Genomic DNA, 20,350 nt, shown 5'->3' with positions numbered 1-20,350 from the left:
AAACATCTAAAACGGTACACATATATCTTCAATTTATTGGTATTTATGTATTTATTTATTTTATTATTGCAATAACTAGAAATTTACGAGTAACCTTTAGAAAATGTATTTAAAGATGGCAATAATTTTGTTACGTAGAACGGATCGCATTGTTTTGGCAACAGCAACAGAGAACTTGTATCAACAATTCAAAAGTTTCAACCGCTTTTTCACTTCTCTGTTTCTGTTTGTTTGAGCATATAAATATTTATTAAAACAACGACTGGCTTTGTGACTTGGACCTGTACCGATCCCGTATACCTACTTAAGACCTACGCTTTCCTGAAGGACTGTGACGTTTTGTGTTTTGGCTTTGATACGAATTTTCAATATCGAAAGTGACAATGGAGAATATAGAGAGAGTTCTAACTTCAATAGAAAACATTGAAACGTTAGGAACTGCAGCCGATATGAATCCCCGTATGCCTAAGCTATATGTTCGGAACGAATACAACCAAAATCCTTTCGAGCTGTACAGTGAGAATGAATTTAAAAGAAGGTACCGTTTTTTTAAACACACGGTACTAAATGTGATCCTGCCACTCATAATTACAAACTTACAACCTTTTAATAACAGAGAATTGCCAATTCTACCGCAATTGCAAATACTTATTGCATTAAGGTTTTATGCAACTGGATGTTTTCAGGTAATATTGTGGTCATAAATATGTATTGTTTTTCGATTTGATATAGACAGTACTTTCAGATTGTCAGTCCAGTGGGCCAGAATGCGTCCCATGCTATTTTTGCTTGTTCTAGGTCACTATCGGACAAATTGTTATTGCCAGTTCACCTTACAGACAGCTATATTGGTATCCTTTGTTTTCTGACGGATCACCTCATTTCTAATTTGATCCTTCAGAGAAATACCAAGCATAGCTCTCCCCATTGCTCGCTTAACCAGTGTCAGTGATGTTTCTTCACCATGCATCATCATTGGCAGGACACACTGGTTGAAGACATTTGTCTTCTGACTTTCAGAAGCATAACATATATGTAACTAATAATTATTCCTTGAAATTACAGATGGTGTGTGGTGATTTGAACAGCATAAGCCAATCTTCAGTGTGCTTAATTGTAAATAAAGTTTCCGCAGAGTTGAGTAAATTACTTCCTAGATTTGTGAATTTTCCAAGAAATATGACCACAGTCAAAAGGAAGTTTGAAGAATTAGGAAAATCTAATACGCACCATGGCCTAAATAATATAATCGGAGCTATTGACTGTACCCACATTAAAATTAATAGACCCAGAGGTATCACCCACTCTGAAGCATACAGGAATAGAAAAGGGTATTTTTCTGTAAATGTGCAAGCTATAATAGGGCCCGATCTCGAAATATTTGATATAGTGACTAGGTGGCCTGGAAGTTCACACGACAGCAGGATATTTAGAAACAGCCAGGTATGCAAGACTGGTAAATGGTGAACTAGAAGGAGTTTTAGTAGGTGACAGCGGCTATCCAGCACTGAACTTCATGTTAACACCACTTTTGAATCCACAAACAAGAGCTGACAATAATTATAATTATTCTCAATTGAGAACTAGGAATATTGTTGAAAGGTTTTTCGGAGTGTGGAAAAAGAAATTTCCATGTTTGCAGAGAGGACTACGATCAAAATTGACAAATACCAGCAACATAATTATAGCTTGTGCTGTATTACATAATATAGGTATACAGAGAGGGGATGTTTATGACGATGGTGATCTTACTGATCAAACACCAGAAGTCGAACAACACAGAAACAATGAAAGATCTACTACAGGTCTAGCATTCCGGCAATCTGTGATTGCACAATTTAACTAGGTTGGTTTGGTAATAAAGAAAATTAAAACAAAAATTGTTTCATTTTAATCATTTATTTTCAGATTCTTTTTTAAACTGTAAAATTTCTAGTTCTAATTTATATTTATGTCGAAGAAATTCGATTTCTAACTGATTTTTTAGTTTCATGTGTTCCACTTCTATCTCAAATTTTTTTTTGTTGTTGTCTAACTCTTGCCACAGCAATTTTTTTTTAATATCCTCAAATGAAGTTTTATTTTTTCTGATCGCTGATGGTGTAGCTGATAGCTGAGAGGGTTCACTTTTAGTGGTGACCTCAACACTGGTTTCCGTTAACCCAGCTTCATCAGTCCAGTCCTGGCTTGTTCCCGGCTGAATTACAGATTCAAGTGTGGCCTCTATACTGGACACTCTTGCCCTCTTTGGTCTCCAGCTTTCACCGTCGTTGTCATAACCAGTACCAGCTATAAAAGTAAACAGTCAAATAAGTTATCATATAGGTATGTCTTTTATTGGTTAGAATAAGATAACATGCAGGTCAACTAATATACCTGTCCAGAAGTCTGGTAGGGGTGAGAACAGAGTGTTGTCACATACTTTGGGAGAGGCCTATGTTTAGCAGTGGATGTGAGTTGGTTGAAAATGATGAGGAATTATATCTTTGGGAAATGATCTTACCTTCTACTGTAGTTAATGTGTCACAGTCTATTGGCACATCTATTGATGGCATTATTTGTGGCATGACTGCAATCACTTGAGTGTCCATTGGCCCCATTTCAGGCGGTGCTGGTCCTCCTCCTGTCCTCTTCCTTTGGGCTTCAAGGGTTTTGGCATCCCTAGCTTTTGCCTTCATATTTTGCCACATCTTTTTTAATTGTTTAGAATCAGCCTAAAATCGAAAAAAAATTGTACTGAAATATAAAAGTTCATATGACAAACATGAAAATTTTATCAAACCAAAATTTACCACCAAGGTTACATTAGCATTGCTTTGGCTTTGGCTCATTCTATCCTTGTACCTAACTATACTCTAGTTATATATCTATCTTTGTAATTATCGTACAGCATATTGATATTTATAGATAGTGTATGTTGGTGGATTACTTACAGTATGTGACACGTTAGAGTTATTAAATTCTATTGCTAATTCTTCCCAAGCCTCGTGTTTCTTTTTTTGGGAAACGGCGTCCGTCTTCCTGTTCTCTAGAATGCCAATCTTTGACTGAACCAACTGTACAAGCAGTTGCCTCTCATATTCCGAGTAAGGCTTCTGTTTTTTTTTATCCATTTTTTGTGAGCGAGTCCGGTCCGAGTGAGAATAGCCGTGGTCAGTCGTTTAAGCAGGTACAAAATCCGTTGAGCAAGCAAGGTCGTCAGGTAATAAAAGGTAGAAGATTCAGGTAATCGAAAATAACGGTCAACGGATGTGAAGCGATTAGCGAGAGACGAAGTTGGTTTGCTTATATTATGTAGTTTGAATTTTGTTGTCAACATATGTCAGTGCTGCCAGATGACAGATACGATATCACACCAGTTATTTATAAGATCTCTCAAAAATGGGGTTGAACACTTATATAAATAATGTAAATAAACAACAATAGATACCATAATAATGTGTAATTATTTTATTTCATGCATTTCATAGGTATTTATCAAGATCATTTAAAATTTCTTTGAATTCAAATTCTATTTTTCCCAAAGTCTATGGAACTCTGATACCAAATGGCAACACCGTTCATTAAAAACCGACAAAAATAAAAAGTCCAGTAAAAGATATGATGGTAGAGCAAATTTTAGGCCATTATTTTTGTTAGGCTTATAGTCAAAGTTTTTGGTAAGTCGTCGATTTCGTGGACTTGAGATTAAGCTAAGCCAACACTAGGGAGGGATTCGCAGTTTGCTCTATAAATACCGACTGTGTCTTAGCTCGATAGTTAAGTCAGAGTAAAGTCCAAGTGCGGACTATAGATCTCACCCTCAAGTCCACGAAATCGACGACTTACCAAAAACTTTGACTATAAGCCTAACAAAAATAATGGCCTAAAATTTGCTCTACCATCATATCTTTTACTGGACTTTTTATTTTTGTCGGTTTTTAATGAACGGTGTTGCCATTTGGTATCAGAGTTCCATAGACTTTGGGAAAAATAGAATTTGAATTCAAAGAAATTTTAAATGATCTTGATAAATACCTATGAAATGCATGAAATAAAATAATTATACATTATTATGGTATCTATTGTTGTTTATTTACATTATTTATATAAGTGTTCAACCCCATTTTTGAGAGATCTTATAAATAACTGGTGTGATATCGTATCTGTCACCTGGCAGCCCTGGCATATTATAGTGACAACGAAATTCAAACTATAACCTAACCGATGACTCTCGCTTCACATCTGTTATTTTCGTTTCCCTGAATCTTCTACCATTTATTACCTGACTACCCTAAAAAATTTGAGATAGGAGTGGAACATATAAAATTAAAAAATCTTTTAGAAATAGAATTTCTTCAACAAAAATATAAATTAGTATTAGAAATATGTATTACACTCAAAAAAAGAATCAGAAAATAAATGTTTAAAATGAAACAAGTTTTGTTTTGATATTCTTTATTACCGAACAAATTACCTAGTTAAATTGTGCAATCACAGATTGCCGGAATGCTAGACCTGTAGGAGATCTTTCATTGTTTCTGTGTTACTCAACTTCTGTTGTCAGCAAGATCACCATCATCATAAGCATAGGGGATGCTTATGACTCTATATACCTATATTATGCAATACAGCACAAGCTATAATTATATATAACTAGTATATTTTGTCAATTTTGACTGTAGTCCTAGCTGTAAACATGGAAATTTCCTTTTCTACACTCCGAAAACCCTTTCAACAATATGCCTAGTTCTTATTTGAGAATAATTATAATTATTGTCAGCTCTTGTCGTTGGATATAAAAGTGTTGTTAACATGAAGTTAAGTGCCGGATAACCGCTGTCACCTACTAAAACTCCTTCTAGTTCACCATTTAGCAGCCTTGCATACGCCTGGCAGTTTCTAAATATCCTGCTGTCGTGTGAACTGCCAGGCCACCTGGTCACTATATCAAATATTTCCATATCAGGCCCTATTATTGCTTGCACATTTACAGAAAATTACCCTTTTTTATTTCTGTATGCTTCAGAGTGAGCGATACCTTTGGGTCTATTAATTTTTATATGGGTGCAGTCAATAGCTCTGATTATACTGTTTAGGTCATGGTGAGTATTAGATCTTATTAATTCTTCAAACTTCCTTTTGGCTGTGTTCATATTTCTTGGAAAATTTACAAATCTAGGAAGTAATTTACTCAACTCTGCAGAGACTTTATTTATAATTAAACAGACTGTAGATTGGCTTATTCTGTTCAGATCACCACACACCATCTGTAATGTCAATGAATTATTATTAGTTACATATATGTTATGTTTCTGAAAGTCAGAAGACAAATGTCTTCAACATATAATGTATTTAAAATCATTTGAGAATACATAGGTACCTATAATATTCAAATCGAAAAACCATACATATTTATGAACACAATATTACCTGAAAACATCCAGTTGCATTTTTATGCCTTAATGCAAAAAGTATTTGCAATTGCGGTAGGTTTGGCGATCCTCTGTTGTTATAAGGTTGCAAGTTTGTAATGATCAGTGGCAGGATCACATTTAATACCGTGTGTTTCAAAATACGGTTCCTTCTTTTGAATTCATTCTCACCGTACAGGATGGAAGGATTTTGGTTGTATTCGTTCCGAACATATACAACACTTTAGGCAAAATTTTCAATTGTTGATATTTGATACAAGTGCTCTGTTGCTGTTGTCAAAACAATGCGATCCGTTCTACGTAACAAAATTATTGTCATCTTTAAATAATTAATACATTTTCTAAAGGTTACTCGTAAATTTCTAGTTATTGCAATAATAAAATAAATGAATACATAAATAACAATAAATTGAAGATATATGTGTACCGTTTTAGATGTTTAAATATTTGTTATTGTTTACTTTTTGAAAGGATAATAAACAAAGTATTGCATGAACTGAAACATCAATTTGTATTTTGACATTTGCTGTCTTAGCTTGGGCTTAGCTTAATCTCACCGTTAAAATGTCTATAAATACGAAATCATAGTTTAACCTTAGTGTACACTAAGCAAAGTTTTTCGTAAGGTAAGTCTGAGCAAAGTCCAAGTGCGGACTATAGATCTCACCCTCAGAGTTCAAAGAATACTATAAAAGACTAGACTATCTAAAGTTAGTAATTCTTTTTTGGGAAAAGGAATACTCTTCTTTAATAAAATCTCAAAGGCCCTTTTATCTCTGCCTTTTAATACATTTAAAAATGTATTAAAGACAAGCTGTGTAAAAAGGCTTACTATAAATTTAACGATTATCTACTTGATAAAAGGGCCTGGGACGAGTGTGCTAGACAGGCTACTTCTAATTAATTTGCGATATTTGTTTTAAAATAAGTGTTGTTTGATGATTTTCTATTTTAAAAGAGTACTGAGAGTTTTTTACGCCGGCTTTTTCTCTCGGCCTACACCCTTTGTCTTCTTTGCCGATGAGTAGGGATGCCTGCAGTTTCAAATTCAATGACGTGGAATAAGTGATACCTGTATTCCATAATAAACATAGGTATTTTATTTTTATTTTACTCGAAAAAAATAAATATTCATTTTTATTTATTATTTAGTAACTGCCACAAGCTCGTGGCACTTGACTACTATAGTCGTATTTTTAATTAGACGAAGCCAACTGACAGTAGCTAATGTCACTTTGTAAAATAATGTTGCCACATTTAAAGTAATAATGATGCGTTCAGTTCTTGTTCAATCAGATGAATGAACAATGAGTGTGAATAGTCAATCATTTCAAACAATATAAGAATATTATTTCTATTTCAAAATTGTATAAAAGTGCTCTGATATAAGTTAGGTACTAGTACTATGTAACCACAATCAGTTTTTTGACGTCTTATTACGAAGCGCGGCGCGGCGACTAGTGCCATCACCGATCATTAATTCAGGGGTTTTTACTTTGTCACAACACTATTTTTATTTAATTAAAAACTGACAACACCGTAAACGTCAGTTGACTTCGTCTAATTAAAAATACGACTATAGGTATAGTGCTTTCCATGAAAGAAGTCCCGCGGTGATTTTTGGAACTAAATTTGACAGGTCGGCAATGTTGTCATTCGTCGATGTTATCAAGTTCGTTTGTTGTGGTAGATTTTTGTGAATTTTTAACTAGCTGAGTGCATTTTAAAGATTGATTACAATGCCAAAAGTTGTAAAAAGTTCGGCTCGAGAAATGATATTAAAGGTTAAAGGGTTCTGTGAAGCGGAACATAAGAATCAAGGTGTTTTAATACCACTAGACAATGTTCGGAAGAGAGTTGCCGCCATAACAGGTACTTTTTAGAGTTGCCATTTAATAATTTTTTGCTGTATTGATGGGACTTTTATGATATAAATTCGTTTTTGCGACAAAATTGAATAAATACATAACGTGATGAAACTAGGTAACTGAAATTAAAACATATATTACAAATAACATAAGCATTATAAACTTAAAGTTACTATTATTTTTAATTGTTCATAATTTAATTGCAGGTGTGTCAGAGAAAACTGTAACAAGAATTACAAACGAAGGTATAACAGCGGCGTGTACTTCGAAAAAAATTGTAACCCAACAATTATGCAATAAAACTCTGAATAAAAAATTGTATTGCTTTTCTCTACCCTATTTTCTCATCTTTTCCCTGTAATTAGGTAGAACACCGCTAATATAAGTAAATAAAAATATACTTTTTTATTTACTTATATTAGCATATATATAAGAGAAATATTGTTTCATCGAAGTATGCAGAAAATAATATTATTTGATAAATTACATCTGCTAAATGTAAATAAAATAGGTAAATTGTTTACTCATAAATGGCAACATTACGTCATGCGATTGCAGCGCCGCGTCTGGGGGTTTTCTTTCATGAAAAGGACTATAAGTTGTTTCCAATTTCAATTAAACTGACGTCTGACAGTAACCCAGAACACTCTTATTAAGTCGTATGTTAAATGAAAATTCTAATTTGAAATATAATTATATCGTTTAATAATTTATTTATTTTATTTTCATAGTATTACAGTTTATATATTAAATATAATAATGATGTAATCGAAGTTTGAGATTAGTAGGAACTAGGAGCTAACTTGGTACAGGTTTCCGATTATAAAATTATTCATTTCATCTACTTGTCACAAATAAAGATTGAACACGTCAAACGGTCAACATTATTATTTTTTTGTTGAAGTTATTGATACGAAACTATGTTTTGAAAATGAATTTGTTGAAAAAAATTAGATTTGGGAGTGCCTAGAATCTTCTCAAGACTTTCTTATGAAATTTTCTGTGTTAGAATCAAATAGATGTTTTAAATGACTGTTAAAATGAAGGCCTTAGTTGCAGCTGCTATCAGTCTTGCACTAACAACTATAGTTATCGGCAATGCATACTATCAGAAGAAACAGTTTTACCCTTCCGTTGTTTATCTCACTAACTCAAATCCTAGTATGGCTGTAAGTGCATTCAGAAATTTTGAATTTCATAAATATCCGTTATATTGTTATGTTTTCCTAATATCATCCTCACTGACTTTCTATTACAGGTCATGTATTTACAAGGGTTAATTCTTGTTCTTCTTGTTGGGAAAATTATTCGGAAAATTTTCTTTGGACAGCTGCGTCCTGCTGAACTTGAGGTATTCACAAATTATGTTCATTGTTCTTTTTTTCCCTTTATTTAGTTATCTTAGCATATCACATTTATTTCATGTGTTGTTACATTGTCAATTTAATGTGATAAGACTTTGAAGTTGAAGTTAAGGGAACCACTTATATATATATGCCTTATTATAATTTAATAAACACACTAGCAACATCAAGTTGATGCATTGTTCATTAAGGATAAGGAGTAACAGTTTTAGTGCATTACCTTGAAGATGCTTGTTTTAATTAAAGTAATCTCAATGTGTTGAACATTTTAATAGCTAGAAAGAATTTTGTACGTTTCTATTAGTTGTCTGTTGTAAAGCATTGTTCGGTTCGAAGGTCGGAAGAAATCAAAGCAAAGAATTCTTACTACTTTTGTTACACTTAATACATTTTCAATTAGTATGGTATCTTTCATTAAATATATTCCAACAGTGGCTTTATATAAGATTTAGTTTTATTTAAATTAGATTATGCAAGTAGTGATATAACTTTAAGGAGTACTTTTTCATGATTAAAGAATACCTTTAAGACATTATTGAACATTATGATCTAGCCTAACTTAAGGCTAATAATCCTCCTAAAATCCTAATTTCCCAATATTTAACATATAGAGGTGTCTAATTACACTACTTACAGTCTCTATAAATGGAAGTTTTTTTTTCTCATATGAAATGAAATAGTGGAACTCTCATCATTTTACTTAATGGACAAAAAATATGTCCTTTTTAGATGGCACATAAAGTAATGGCGGACAATGTAGCCTCCTAACATACTCATCAGGCACACTGTGACTAAGGCACTGTAGTTCTCTGCAAGCGCAAAATCTTGGTGTACTCTGAGCTTGTTACACACCATACCCACCAAGAAAAATGTGCCTTAAAAATTTGTTTTGTACCCACTCTATGGTGACCTTATACTAAGTTTCTTGTCACCAGTGCATCACATGACTTTCTCTATATAAAAATAATATTCGTGAAATTCTTTGTCTCAGTACAAATACAAGCTTCTTGTAAGATTTTAGACAAATCTGTCTAATGTGTTTCTGTTATAAGCCTGTAATCCAATTTGAGATCATATTACTTAGACAATTTGTTCTATAACTATTTAGGTGTCTAATATTTATAAATAAGGCAATAAATGTTGTATATACAATATACATGTGAATTGTGGCCTGATCTGTGTGATGATTGGGCCACATATACTTTAACCTCTTATTATAATTTTTATGTCTGTATTCCAGCATTTAATGGAAAGGTCCTGGTATGCAATCACAGAAACTTGTTTAGCTTTCACTGTGTTCAGGGACGATTTTAACCCTAAGTTTATAGCACTGTTTACTGTTTTATTATTCTTGAAAGCATTCCATTGGTTGGCTGAAGATCGAGTTGATTATGTGAGTTATTAAGATTGTCTAAAAATATATAATTTCTTTTTAATGATTGTCATACAACTATAATCCAAATTATTTATTAAACTGATTTTTATGTACTATTGGTATTTATGTAGTTTTTGAAACAAGTCTCTCGGGCAAATTTAGACCTAAAAACAATAATTTTTTTTAGATGGAAAGGAGTCCTGTCATAGGTTGGTTGTTTCATGTGCGGATTTTGACATTGCTCATGCTGTTGGCCCAAGCAGATTTCTTTTTCATCCATCACGCTTACCAGTTCACACTTCTTAAAGGACCATCAGTTCAACTTGTATTTGGATTTGAATACAGCATATTACTGGTGATGATAGTTAACATTTTGATAAAGGTAATTATGTTAAAGATTATTACTTCAGTAGTTATCTTATAATGGTAATGATAAAAACTATAGTAAGAAACTCAACTATGTTTTTATCACATCGCAGTTAGTCTGATTACTTAAATTTAATAAATTATTAGCTCCTTACGTCATATGAAATTGGCGTATTTCGTTGACCCAAGACCCAAGTTGATAATGAAGTATTGAAGGCTATTGTGGAAGCTGGCGGATCCATCGCAAACCACGTCCGAGTTAGCTGCAGGCTGCGGTGTCAGTGATAAAACTGTTTTAATTCACTTGAAGCAAATTGGGTAGATTAAAATTAGCTTGAAAGATGGGTACCTCACGAATTGACTGAAGCAAACCGGCAAACGCGCGTCGACTGCTGCGTTACATTACTGAACCGGCACAATAATAAGGGTATTTTAAACCGAATCATTACCTGTGATGAAAAATGGATTATTTACGATAATCGGAAGCGCTCAGCGCAACGGCTGGATCCTGGCCAGCCAGCCAAATCCTGCCCCAAGCGAAAATTAACCCCAAAAAAGTTACTTGTAAGCGTTTGGTGGACTAGTGCCGGTATTGTTCATTGCAGTTTTCTCAAATCTGGCCAGACTATTACGGCTGATGTCTATTGTCAGCAATTGCAAACCATGATGGAAAAGCTAGCGGCTAAACACCCTAGGCTGGTCAATCGCTCCACGCCACTGCTACTTCACGACAACGCTAGACCACACACTGCACAACAGACGGCTACCAAATTAGAAGAGCTTCAATTGGAATGTCTTAGATATCCTCCGTACTCCCCGGACCTCGCTCCAACAGATTACCATTTTTTTCGAAATTTGGACAACTTCTTGCAAGGGAAAAAATTTACTCTGATGGGGCAGTCCAAATCGCCTTCACAGATTTTATTGATTCCCGTCCGACTGTTTCTTTTAGTAAAGGGTTCAATGAACTATCTATGAGATGGCAAATCATATGGCATAGAAAACAATGGTTCATACTTTGATTAATGAAATATATTATATTTAAAAATATTCGACGTTTTGTTCATCCCATACAAAACGCCAATTTCATATGTAAGGACCTAATATATAGTTAGTATAATTATAAACTGCCTTTATTAAATTTTTCAGTATATTTTGCACGCAATCGACTCGCGTTGGGAAGCTCCATGGGAAAGTAAGGCCGCGGTGCTGCTTTACACTGAATTAGCGATTAACTTCTTCAAGGTCCTACTGTACATCGGCTTCGTAGTGATCATGGTTAGGATATTCACTCTGCCGCTCTTCGCCTTCCGACCCATGTACGAGACGATGAGGTGAGTCAATATACGATGCCGTTTCAGGTGCATAATGTTTTTAATAATATATGGAAACTAGCTAATTACTCGGGCCTTATTTTAAAATAAAATTATATGACAACATATAGATACTCAATATAACAATCGAGATGTAAAACCACACATTTTGTGTAGCGTGCGATCGATAGCCCTGGTCTTTCTTTATTTATTACAGCTAACAAGAATTATATATAACAACAAACAATTACATTAAAAATATAGCCAGAGATGGAATAAATACTATTTAACCACAAAAAGGTTCAAAACTTTACAAAAGGAAACAAACAATAAAAATTATTCAATACATTTAAAACTAAGTGGTACTAATTTGGCTGTGTCGTGTGATGGTGTAAAGATTAGGGTCTGTATGTGGGGTGTGCTCGAGGTGGAGTTTGATATATTCTTAATACTCATTTTAACCATAGCGATAGCTTAAACAAGTCGAGGCTTAAATTTTGGTCGTTAAAAATGTCTCTTAACGATCTACTTTTCTCTTTCAGGAGTTTCAAGCGAGCGTACAGCGACGTGGTGCTATCGCGTCGTGCCATACGAAACATGAACACCCTGTACCCTGACGCCACGGCCGAGGAGCTCGCGGCCGCGGACAACGAGTGCATCATCTGCCGCGAGGAGATGCACGGAGGTTCGTCTGACGGACGCGGCGAACGGGGGAAATGAATATTGACGTGAAAAATAACTTTGCCATCGCCAGGTGCCAAGAAGCTGCCGTGCAACCACATCTTCCACGCGGCCTGCCTCCGCCTGTGGTTCCAGCGGCAGCAGACGTGCCCCACCTGCCGCCTCAACGTGCTGCGAGCCCCCGCGCCCGACGCCGCGCCTCACGCCCCGCACGCCGCCCCCGCCCCCCACGCCCCGAACGCACCCCGCGCGCCCCCGCCGCCCTTCCCCAACGTTCCGCCGCCGCGTGAGTACGACGCCTTCGAACGTAACGTTATCGATGTGCGGGTCCAAAGACTGACGACGAAACCCTTCGCAGCCATGATGGCCTGGGGCGTGCCCCCCGCCCCGCCGCCCCGGCCCGCCTCGCTGGCCACGCTCTCCGCCGAGGAGCTGCGGAGGATGGAGGGCACCGAGAGGAGGAACGTCGAGGCCCGGCTGCACGTGCGTCGATTTCCCTTTCTCGAACCGATAAATTAATATTTCCGTTCAAACGATGTACGCGACGGCCCCGTTCCAGTTGCTGCACGAGATCCAGGCGATGCTGGACGCGTCGGTGCTGCTGATGCAGCAGTACTCGTCGGTGGTGGCCAACCTGCCGCTCGACCGCAACGACGTCGCCACGCAGACGGACGCCAAGTGAGTCGCTTCGGGTTTACGAATGTCTCTCCTCGCTGTCGCTTTTCGTGTTTGTCTGACGTGGGTCTGTCGCGCAGTCGCCCCGAGCCGTCCCCGGCGCCGAGTCCGGCCGGAGCGAGGGCGCAGGCCGACGCCGTCCCCGGCACCTCTTTCGAGGCGACTCCGGGGCCCTCCGGCTCCTCCGACGGCTTCGAAGACTTTGCTTTTGACGATGCGGACAAATTGACGAGCGACACTCTCAGGTAGGCGGGGCCTTCGTCTCCTCATTTGATGTTATGTGAATATCTAACCGATTGAAACTTTCCAGCGAGAGCTCGGCCGCCGACGCCGAAGAGCTGAGAAGACGTCGGCTGCAGAAGTTCACGTCAGAGAATTGAATATTCTTAATACATCTTTGTATCTATTCTTACTTTTATTGTACAAAGTGTTTTGGTATGTGTCGACTTGTGTATTCTAATCGATAACTAATGTGTTTATGTTCTTGTAAATATAATGAGATATATTATACATGAATACATTTAAATTTACTTTTTCTTCACCTACACCTTCTACATCTTCGGCTACAAAAAATAGACCCATCGCGTGAACTATATTTATTTATACTATTCTCAATACTTATTTACTTAACAATTGTAAAATGCATTGATGTAACCGTACACGGCAGGATTATAGTTCTCTAAGGCCGGCATCGCCCCGAGATATCTACTGGAGTCATATAATTTGACATCGTTTTTGCAAAACCAGACATTTTTAGTCCCATCCGTCCCGTCGACGTTTAAAGTGTTAAGTTCCAATACACCGAAGTGGTAGCGCTGGCCGTCGGTTTGAATACAGTTGACGTACACCGGCTCGGGCAAATCTTTAATGTCCTCCTGGAAGCACATCAAATTATAAAAATATATCTTATTAAATCTCGAGCAATGAATATTAATACATACTCCATATAATTGCTTTGCAAATGACGATGCAATAGCAAAAGTGTGTGTCAGCGATCGTCCGAGCACTTGTAATGGTGTCACGGGTTCCTCATACAAATTCTTGACTTCTGTTGCATTGTAGTGTAACCAAGTTGTGTGTGGATGTTTCAATAACATATTTGATGGAATTGCTGAAACAATATTCAAAAGTATTTTAACAAAGAACAGTTCTGAAAAGGGGTTTTATATATTTTATACCCAAATGTTTTAAAATATTAAATATTCATTTGTATTTCACAATCATTTACAATTAATATTAAATAGCAATAACAACTGATGTCGAACATTGTCACATTTTCTGATGAAAAAGGATTTATCAGAGAGTTAGTGAATGCAGCCTGCGTTAAGTTCTTCAATATCAAGATTTTAAGAGTAATAAGTTGATAATAAGGTGTAATAAGGAAGAAAGTCCACATTATGCTAAAGAAAACATTCAGTAATATAACTAAATGAAACATATTGTTTTGATACATTTATGTTTATTTCAAGGAACACTATTTATGAAAAAGTTAAATTACTTACGGTATTTACTAACTTCATCATAAAAGTGTTGTTTTGGTAAAGTAACAGTGTGCTTTATGGGATACAAGTCTGGTATTTCAATAAATGGTATATCTCTATCTTGGATTTCATGTTTCAAAGGTTTGTTGCTAGTCACCAAAATGTTAGAGACATCTTTAAATTGAATCAATTCATTTTCTTTATCAAACACTGTACGACACTCAATATCATTCAAGATATATTTACTTTGTGTAACATCAACATCACTGCTTTTTTCAATTAACTGCATTAACTTATTTGTTAATATTTGACTAAAAAAAACACGTTATTAAGAACCAAAAATTTAAATTTGAAACAACCAAGTGAAAATTTGAAATCAACTTACTTTCTCCGTCTATCTGTTATGCCTAAAATTCTTGTAAAATTGTAAGCTGGTCTCTCTGGATCCTTAATTTTAGGTAATTTTTTTTGTTCACAATCAAATACATTGGCACTTAAAACGGCTTTCTTAACACCTTCATGAACAGCCTTTGGTGCAGGTAATTGAGCTAGCTCTTCTATTCTTGGAGGCAATTTGTCTTCCGCAATTACAGTTTTAGTAAGCACTTGAGCTTGAGATATTCCCTCTAAGAGAACATTCATATTTGTAAGAGTATAGCATGGTCTTTCCTTATAGTTTGGATGATTTTCATCTAGTGGTAGAGCTCGTTCAAATGGACCTACTATATGAACTCTACAATCAAAAGACATTTTTAATCTCATTAATTAGGTATGAGTATTTTAGTGTTTGTTACAAAAACATCCTTACCTTTCATGAACTTCCGGCTCCTCAATAAAATCTAGGGCATCTTCAACTTTGATTCCTTTATCTTTCAGATATTGTTCTACTCCTGTATCGATTGGTACACGTTTGCCTTGAATCAACCAGTGTTTTTTGAACATAAAACCAATATGTTGAGCATACAACACTCTTGAGAGTTTCATGATTTACATAAATCTTAGTTTAAGCAAATTAATTGTAAATAAAAAATACACTTTTTAGGTTAGTTTTGTAAATTAGATGACAATTGTCAAGTGTCAACAGTCTAGTGCAAGCACCACAGCTTAGAGGAAGGATAGCTTTTTGATCTTTGAAGCAACACGGGACCAGAGTCACAGAGACGTAAAGCATCATCTTTAGTTCCTACGGTGGGTAAGATAAAACTTTAACTATACTAACAGAACTAACTGACTCCCGTATCGCGAATTAAAATACCCCTGTGTCAAAATTGTATCGGATTTAATTACTAATGTTTATAGTTCGCGCCAAGTCTCGTTTTTGAATCTTACCATTAATCCAGTTTCTATCAAGTTGTACTTTGTAGAGTTGATAATTGTATCTTGTGGCAAAAGTAAGATATTTACCAAAATGATATAATAATAAAAAAAGGGTGCGTGTACTTATGTACGCGCGTAAGAAGTTATACTTCATTGGCATTATTAAAAATAGTTTTTGATTGCATGCAAATAATTAATTACAATTAAATAATCAAAGACTGGAAAAGGAATCATTAAAGTCAATAAAGTTCAGTTTACATTTGAAAAATAAATTAAATAAATATTTATTATTATTCTCTTACATTAAACAAATAAAACACTATTTATCTTTAAAACATTTTTATTTCATTATACTATTTATTTTTAAGTGACTCTAATGTCTTCATCAGAATTTTGGTTTGTAATTTTAAATTAATCATTACTTGGTTGTGCATCTACGAGGCTTCTCCAAAACTAAAACTACTACTTGCTTCTGCAACAAATAAGAGAATATTAATTTAAGCTCTGTCCATGCAAAACTTAATTTTTTTTATAATTCATATTATAAAATTTTTAACACATTTATATTAATATAATTATATAATTGTGTTAATAATATAATTTGTAGCACATGCTACATACCTGGATAGCAACTTTCTTTTATTCTATTTAGAGATAGAGATAATTTAAATATAATACCGGTGTCTTCCTTGTAGGTTTCTTTGGAGTTGTTTGGGGATTCTTGTTGTTCAATTCGACATGATTTTCTTTAACCTTTTATTAATCCTACAAAATAATGAAATTGTTAAGTTATGTTGTCACTGTTGTGCACACCTTTGTTTGGCTTTTTTAGTATTCAAGTTATGTCAAAACTGAAAAAGGAATATATATGTTAGGAATTTAATGTACATATTTAATTGTCATTAAAATATTAAGTGTCGAATAATAAATAATATTTATAATAATAAATAATAAATAAAAACGTGACGATTTGCTACAAAATTTCTCCCATACGTCGATAAAGAAGTTTGACTTCAAAAAGCAACATGGCGCGTAACCTAAAAATGTGACGCGTAACGAAAAAATGTGACGCGTAACGAACAAATGTTACACTAAATTTTTTTCCAACCCCGATAAAGAAGTTTCACTTCAATAATTTATTCCAAGTATTTTAGTTAGTAAGTACAACTTAAAGACTAATTTTAGTACCAACATCAAAAACAAATAAAATTAAATAATAAATAGACAGCCTACGCGTAGGGAAAGCCCGGGCAAGAAGCATAACTATTTTTTCCATAAATCTAAAATTGATATCGCTTTGACAGTTTTTTTAGTCGTTTTACATGCAACCGGCGCGGTGATGCCATGCCAGTTTAACTAAAACAATACGCGAGTGAATTTGTTGTTAAAAAAATAAATATCTTTGTTTTGTTACGATTTTTGTGAAGGTTTGTACATTAAGTTTTTGTAGTCATTAGTTATCTTATGAAATGTTTTATTTAGCGTATTGCACGTTTATCTAAGTATTATTTGTAATCGTTACTTTTTGTTTACCTACTAAATGGTTTCAAGTCTTCAAGTTTTTTCTAATATTACCGTGTTGGGCAAAACGGATAGGTATTATTGTATAGAAATCAGAGGTGTAGAAGTCTAATCCCGTCAAAAATGAGCAAGCATTAAAATTTCAGAAGGAAAATAATAAGAAGTGCAAAATTTCAGAGTTAGCAGGCCACAGCAAGACTAAAACTAAAAAAACCCTCAGTCAAACAACCGAACAAATGTCCGCTGACAAATACACTGATTAAAAGTTATAAGTAAATCCAAGATTGGATTCAGTGTAATCGATGCAGAAGTTGGGCGCATGAAGACTGCACTTCTTATGTAGGAGTTGGCAGCTACTTCTATGATGAATACGAAGACTGATCTTAATTAATTCAACATTATCCTTTTTGCTCTTGAGGCGTATCCGTTTGCCCAGAAATCATTAGTATGAGCCAGAGCGAATATGCCCGTATGCGATTGGACACATGTACATCCTACTTTACTTCTAATAGTAGGTATTCCAAGCCGCCAATTAAAGATTAATTATTAGGCTGACATCAAACTGCTGAAACCACTTTCTTAATTAAAAACGTACGAAACTGCATACAAAGTAATTTGAACAATTTAACTGACTTCTAATATGTACCCGCAACTAAAAAAGACAGACAGAACTTTACCTGCTGTTGAGCTAGCCTTTGCCGTAGTCCGCCGGAACTATGGAATACTTAGAAGCCTGTGGCCGACACTGCATGAGCTGGCAATAGTTTGACTGAGATGTGTAGATCTCTAATCAATTTCGTTTACTTGGTGCGATGCTAAAAATGTGACTCTCTTTAAGCCAAAATTATTCTTATATCTAATACCTAATATTACCTATATTTTCACAGTTTCAAATATTTCTTACGCCATCCTATTGAATCAAGCACAATAAGGCTACTGAAATGAAATAATTTTATTAAGATTTAGCGTTTGTGACTTCCCACTGCAGCGACACCTACAATCTACTGCCTCAAACAGGACTATCGTAACATCATATCGGTCGGTTATCGAAAGCTGGCGCGTTCACAGTACTCACACTAATGCAATTTCACTATACAGTATGTTTAAAAATATGACTTTTTTGCCAAGCTATATATTTTAGTCTACTCTGGTTTTAGTAAGGTTTGGTGGGTTCTAAATAAATAAAAATGTGTCAAATACATATAAATATTATGTGCATACGTGATACGATGGTGGATCCCAAAGTTGTAAGCCCGACCAATAACGTAAAAGAATAGTTTGTGTAAATAATTTTTCATTTTTCGACATAAGCTCCATCTAGCTCAACACACTTCACTTTTACTTCACTAACTATTCTTTCAATACTCCTCTTAGAAACCCCAGTCGCATCTGATGTCAAATTAAATATAACATTTTTTCATTAAACTGTTTTTATTAAGATGTTTTTAATTATTTTAAGCATTAAAATAATTAAAAACATTGTGCATCATTTTACGAGATTGCCCTGGTAATGTTAAAAAAAAAGATCAACAAGTACATTGTACAGTAAAGATCAACATTTTAGTTTGACATCACGTCTCGCGCTTATTCACAGACACTACACAAGCACAAAGTGTAAATGTGTTGAAGCCCTGGCGGCTTAGATAACATACCTATACCCTATATCGCACTAACGAAGTTTTTGCCACCGTTAAGAATATATAGGGCTTTCGGCCCAGTGCTTAGATTGGATCCTCCTTTTAGATTGGAGGAAGAGCGCTAGTAACGATGACAATGGTAGGAATAATTTGAAAATTCGTAATCAAAAAAGGAAAGGACCTTAAGTATACAGTGTTGGAAGATTTAGGTATCAATGTTAAGATCAGCCGTTTGGTAAAATAGATGTAGCACACAAGGACACGATGTGGCAAATTTTTTTAAGTAGATAAGATGGTGTTAATATAAAATTTACTCGTAAGTGTCAATTAAGTCAAGTTTCTATATTCTTTCACCCCTGGACCGGAGTGAGGTAAAGGATAGGTATGTACCTATCTGTTAAGCCAGAGATTTTTTTTAAGAAAGGGGAGAATTTGACATTCCGCTGCTGCTTAGCCACTCGGTCACATATCTGCATGATTGCGTGTCTGATAGGCTAGGAGGTAGGGGTCCCTGTACATTTAAAAAAAAGCCAGAGATTATGTTTACAAACAATATGTCGTGTTGACTTTTCATCATTGATCTATTTCTGGACGTAGGCCTCCTCCGTCTTCCGCCAGTACGCCCTGCACTGGCCTCTCTGCATCTATTGGGAGCCAACCTCCTTGACGATATCGTCAATTGGTTCTTGTCCATGCGCGCTATGTGGTCTCCCCACTGCCACTTAGATGTTGCGACAGCCCTTACTCACGCCGGTCTTCTCATTTCGTACGCGATCGCGAAGGGAGATGCCAAGCAGTGCACGATTCATCGCCCGCTGGGCGACCCTCAGGCCCTCGATTGTGCGTGTCTTTTGAGTGCTATAGATAATAGAGGGAAACCCCTCATATATCCCCCACTCTTCATTCGCTCCAAAAGCTGCCCATGCCTGCGAAATACGTCTCTCGACTTCAGCTGGACTTAGTGCCCATATAACGGTCGACGATATCTAGCAGTAGTTGTTGTTTTCTGGTTCCTTCGTTGTTTTTAAAAGTTTTAGACTTGGAGTTTATCTTTAGGCCAGTTGAACTTTGCTGACTCGGATTAGGTCGCTGACCATGGTAGCCATATCCCAAGCGTCATTAACGAATCTCAAGTGTGCCTTTGGCCGTCTATGTCGACGCTTTCAAGAGCCGCAGAGAAAAGTTTCGCGGAGATAGTGTCTCCCTGTCTTACTTCTGTTTCCAGCCGATAGATCGTGTAACATAACACGTGTTGGTACTCAGTGCGAAGCTGAAATTTAGCATAGACTTAGGTTCAAGATGCTGTTTACACATAGAAGCTGATTAATAGGTTTTTTG

The 20,350-nt window shown here is 35.6% G+C and overlaps 3 protein-coding genes, 1 long non-coding RNA gene and 1 pseudogene across 6 annotated transcripts; 2 read left to right on the top strand and 3 right to left on the bottom strand.

The window, feature by feature from the left end:
• Window positions 1-46: 46 nt before the first annotated feature.
• Window positions 47-1,880, top strand: LOC125054782 (annotated as a pseudogene).
• LOC125054784 (myb/SANT-like DNA-binding domain-containing protein 3) lies at window positions 1,881-3,800 on the bottom strand. Of its 2 annotated transcripts, none has more exons than XR_007117768.1 (3): window positions 2,934-3,800; window positions 2,504-2,736; window positions 1,881-2,289 (listed from the first exon to the last, which is right to left on the bottom strand). XR_007117768.1 is itself a non-coding variant. In XM_047656885.1 (3 exons), the coding sequence occupies exons 1-3, from the start codon at window positions 3,111-3,113 to the stop codon at window positions 1,895-1,897; spliced, it is 786 nt and encodes a 261-aa protein (XP_047512841.1). In that variant the 5' UTR covers window positions 3,114-3,800; the 3' UTR covers window positions 1,881-1,894. The 2 variants fall into 2 exon arrangements, 1 of the variants encoding a protein (XP_047512841.1); XM_047656885.1 differs by having other exon boundaries at window positions 2,504-2,714.
• A 620-nt stretch (window positions 3,801-4,420) lies between these two features.
• LOC125054771 lies at window positions 4,421-5,836 on the bottom strand. The gene is made up of 2 exons (XR_007117756.1): window positions 5,413-5,836; window positions 4,421-5,249 (listed from the first exon to the last, which is right to left on the bottom strand). It is a non-coding gene; the product is annotated as an uncharacterized LOC125054771 (long non-coding RNA).
• Window positions 5,837-8,128: 2,292 nt separating this feature from the next.
• LOC125049952 (E3 ubiquitin-protein ligase synoviolin B) lies at window positions 8,129-13,582 on the top strand. 2 transcript variants are annotated; one of them, XM_047649518.1, is made up of 11 exons: window positions 8,130-8,451; window positions 8,541-8,633; window positions 9,887-10,039; window positions 10,209-10,403; window positions 11,537-11,721; window positions 12,243-12,385; window positions 12,455-12,667; window positions 12,740-12,864; window positions 12,941-13,059; window positions 13,137-13,301; window positions 13,367-13,582. In XM_047649518.1, the coding sequence occupies exons 1-11, from the start codon at window positions 8,311-8,313 to the stop codon at window positions 13,434-13,436; spliced, it is 1,602 nt and encodes a 533-aa protein (XP_047505474.1). In that variant the 5' UTR covers window positions 8,130-8,310; the 3' UTR covers window positions 13,437-13,582. The 2 variants fall into 2 exon arrangements, with proteins under 2 accessions (XP_047505467.1, XP_047505474.1); XM_047649511.1 differs by having other exon boundaries at window positions 8,129-8,451; window positions 12,455-12,864.
• Window positions 13,583-13,637: 55 nt separating this feature from the next.
• LOC125049968 (39S ribosomal protein L37, mitochondrial) lies at window positions 13,638-15,612 on the bottom strand. Its single transcript, XM_047649529.1, has 5 exons — window positions 15,346-15,612; window positions 14,923-15,270; window positions 14,559-14,848; window positions 13,998-14,167; window positions 13,638-13,931 (listed from the first exon to the last, which is right to left on the bottom strand). The coding sequence occupies exons 1-5, from the start codon at window positions 15,519-15,521 to the stop codon at window positions 13,683-13,685; spliced, it is 1,233 nt and encodes a 410-aa protein (XP_047505485.1). The 5' UTR covers window positions 15,522-15,612; the 3' UTR covers window positions 13,638-13,682.
• Between the last annotated feature and the right edge of the window lie 4,738 nt (window positions 15,613-20,350).

The sequence above is a fragment of the Pieris napi genome, chromosome 1 (assembly GCF_905475465.1).
Source record: "Pieris napi chromosome 1, ilPieNapi1.2, whole genome shotgun sequence".
Lineage (NCBI taxonomy): Eukaryota > Metazoa > Arthropoda > Insecta > Lepidoptera > Pieridae > Pieris > Pieris napi.
This window is presented reverse-complemented; position numbering and strand designations above follow the sequence as displayed.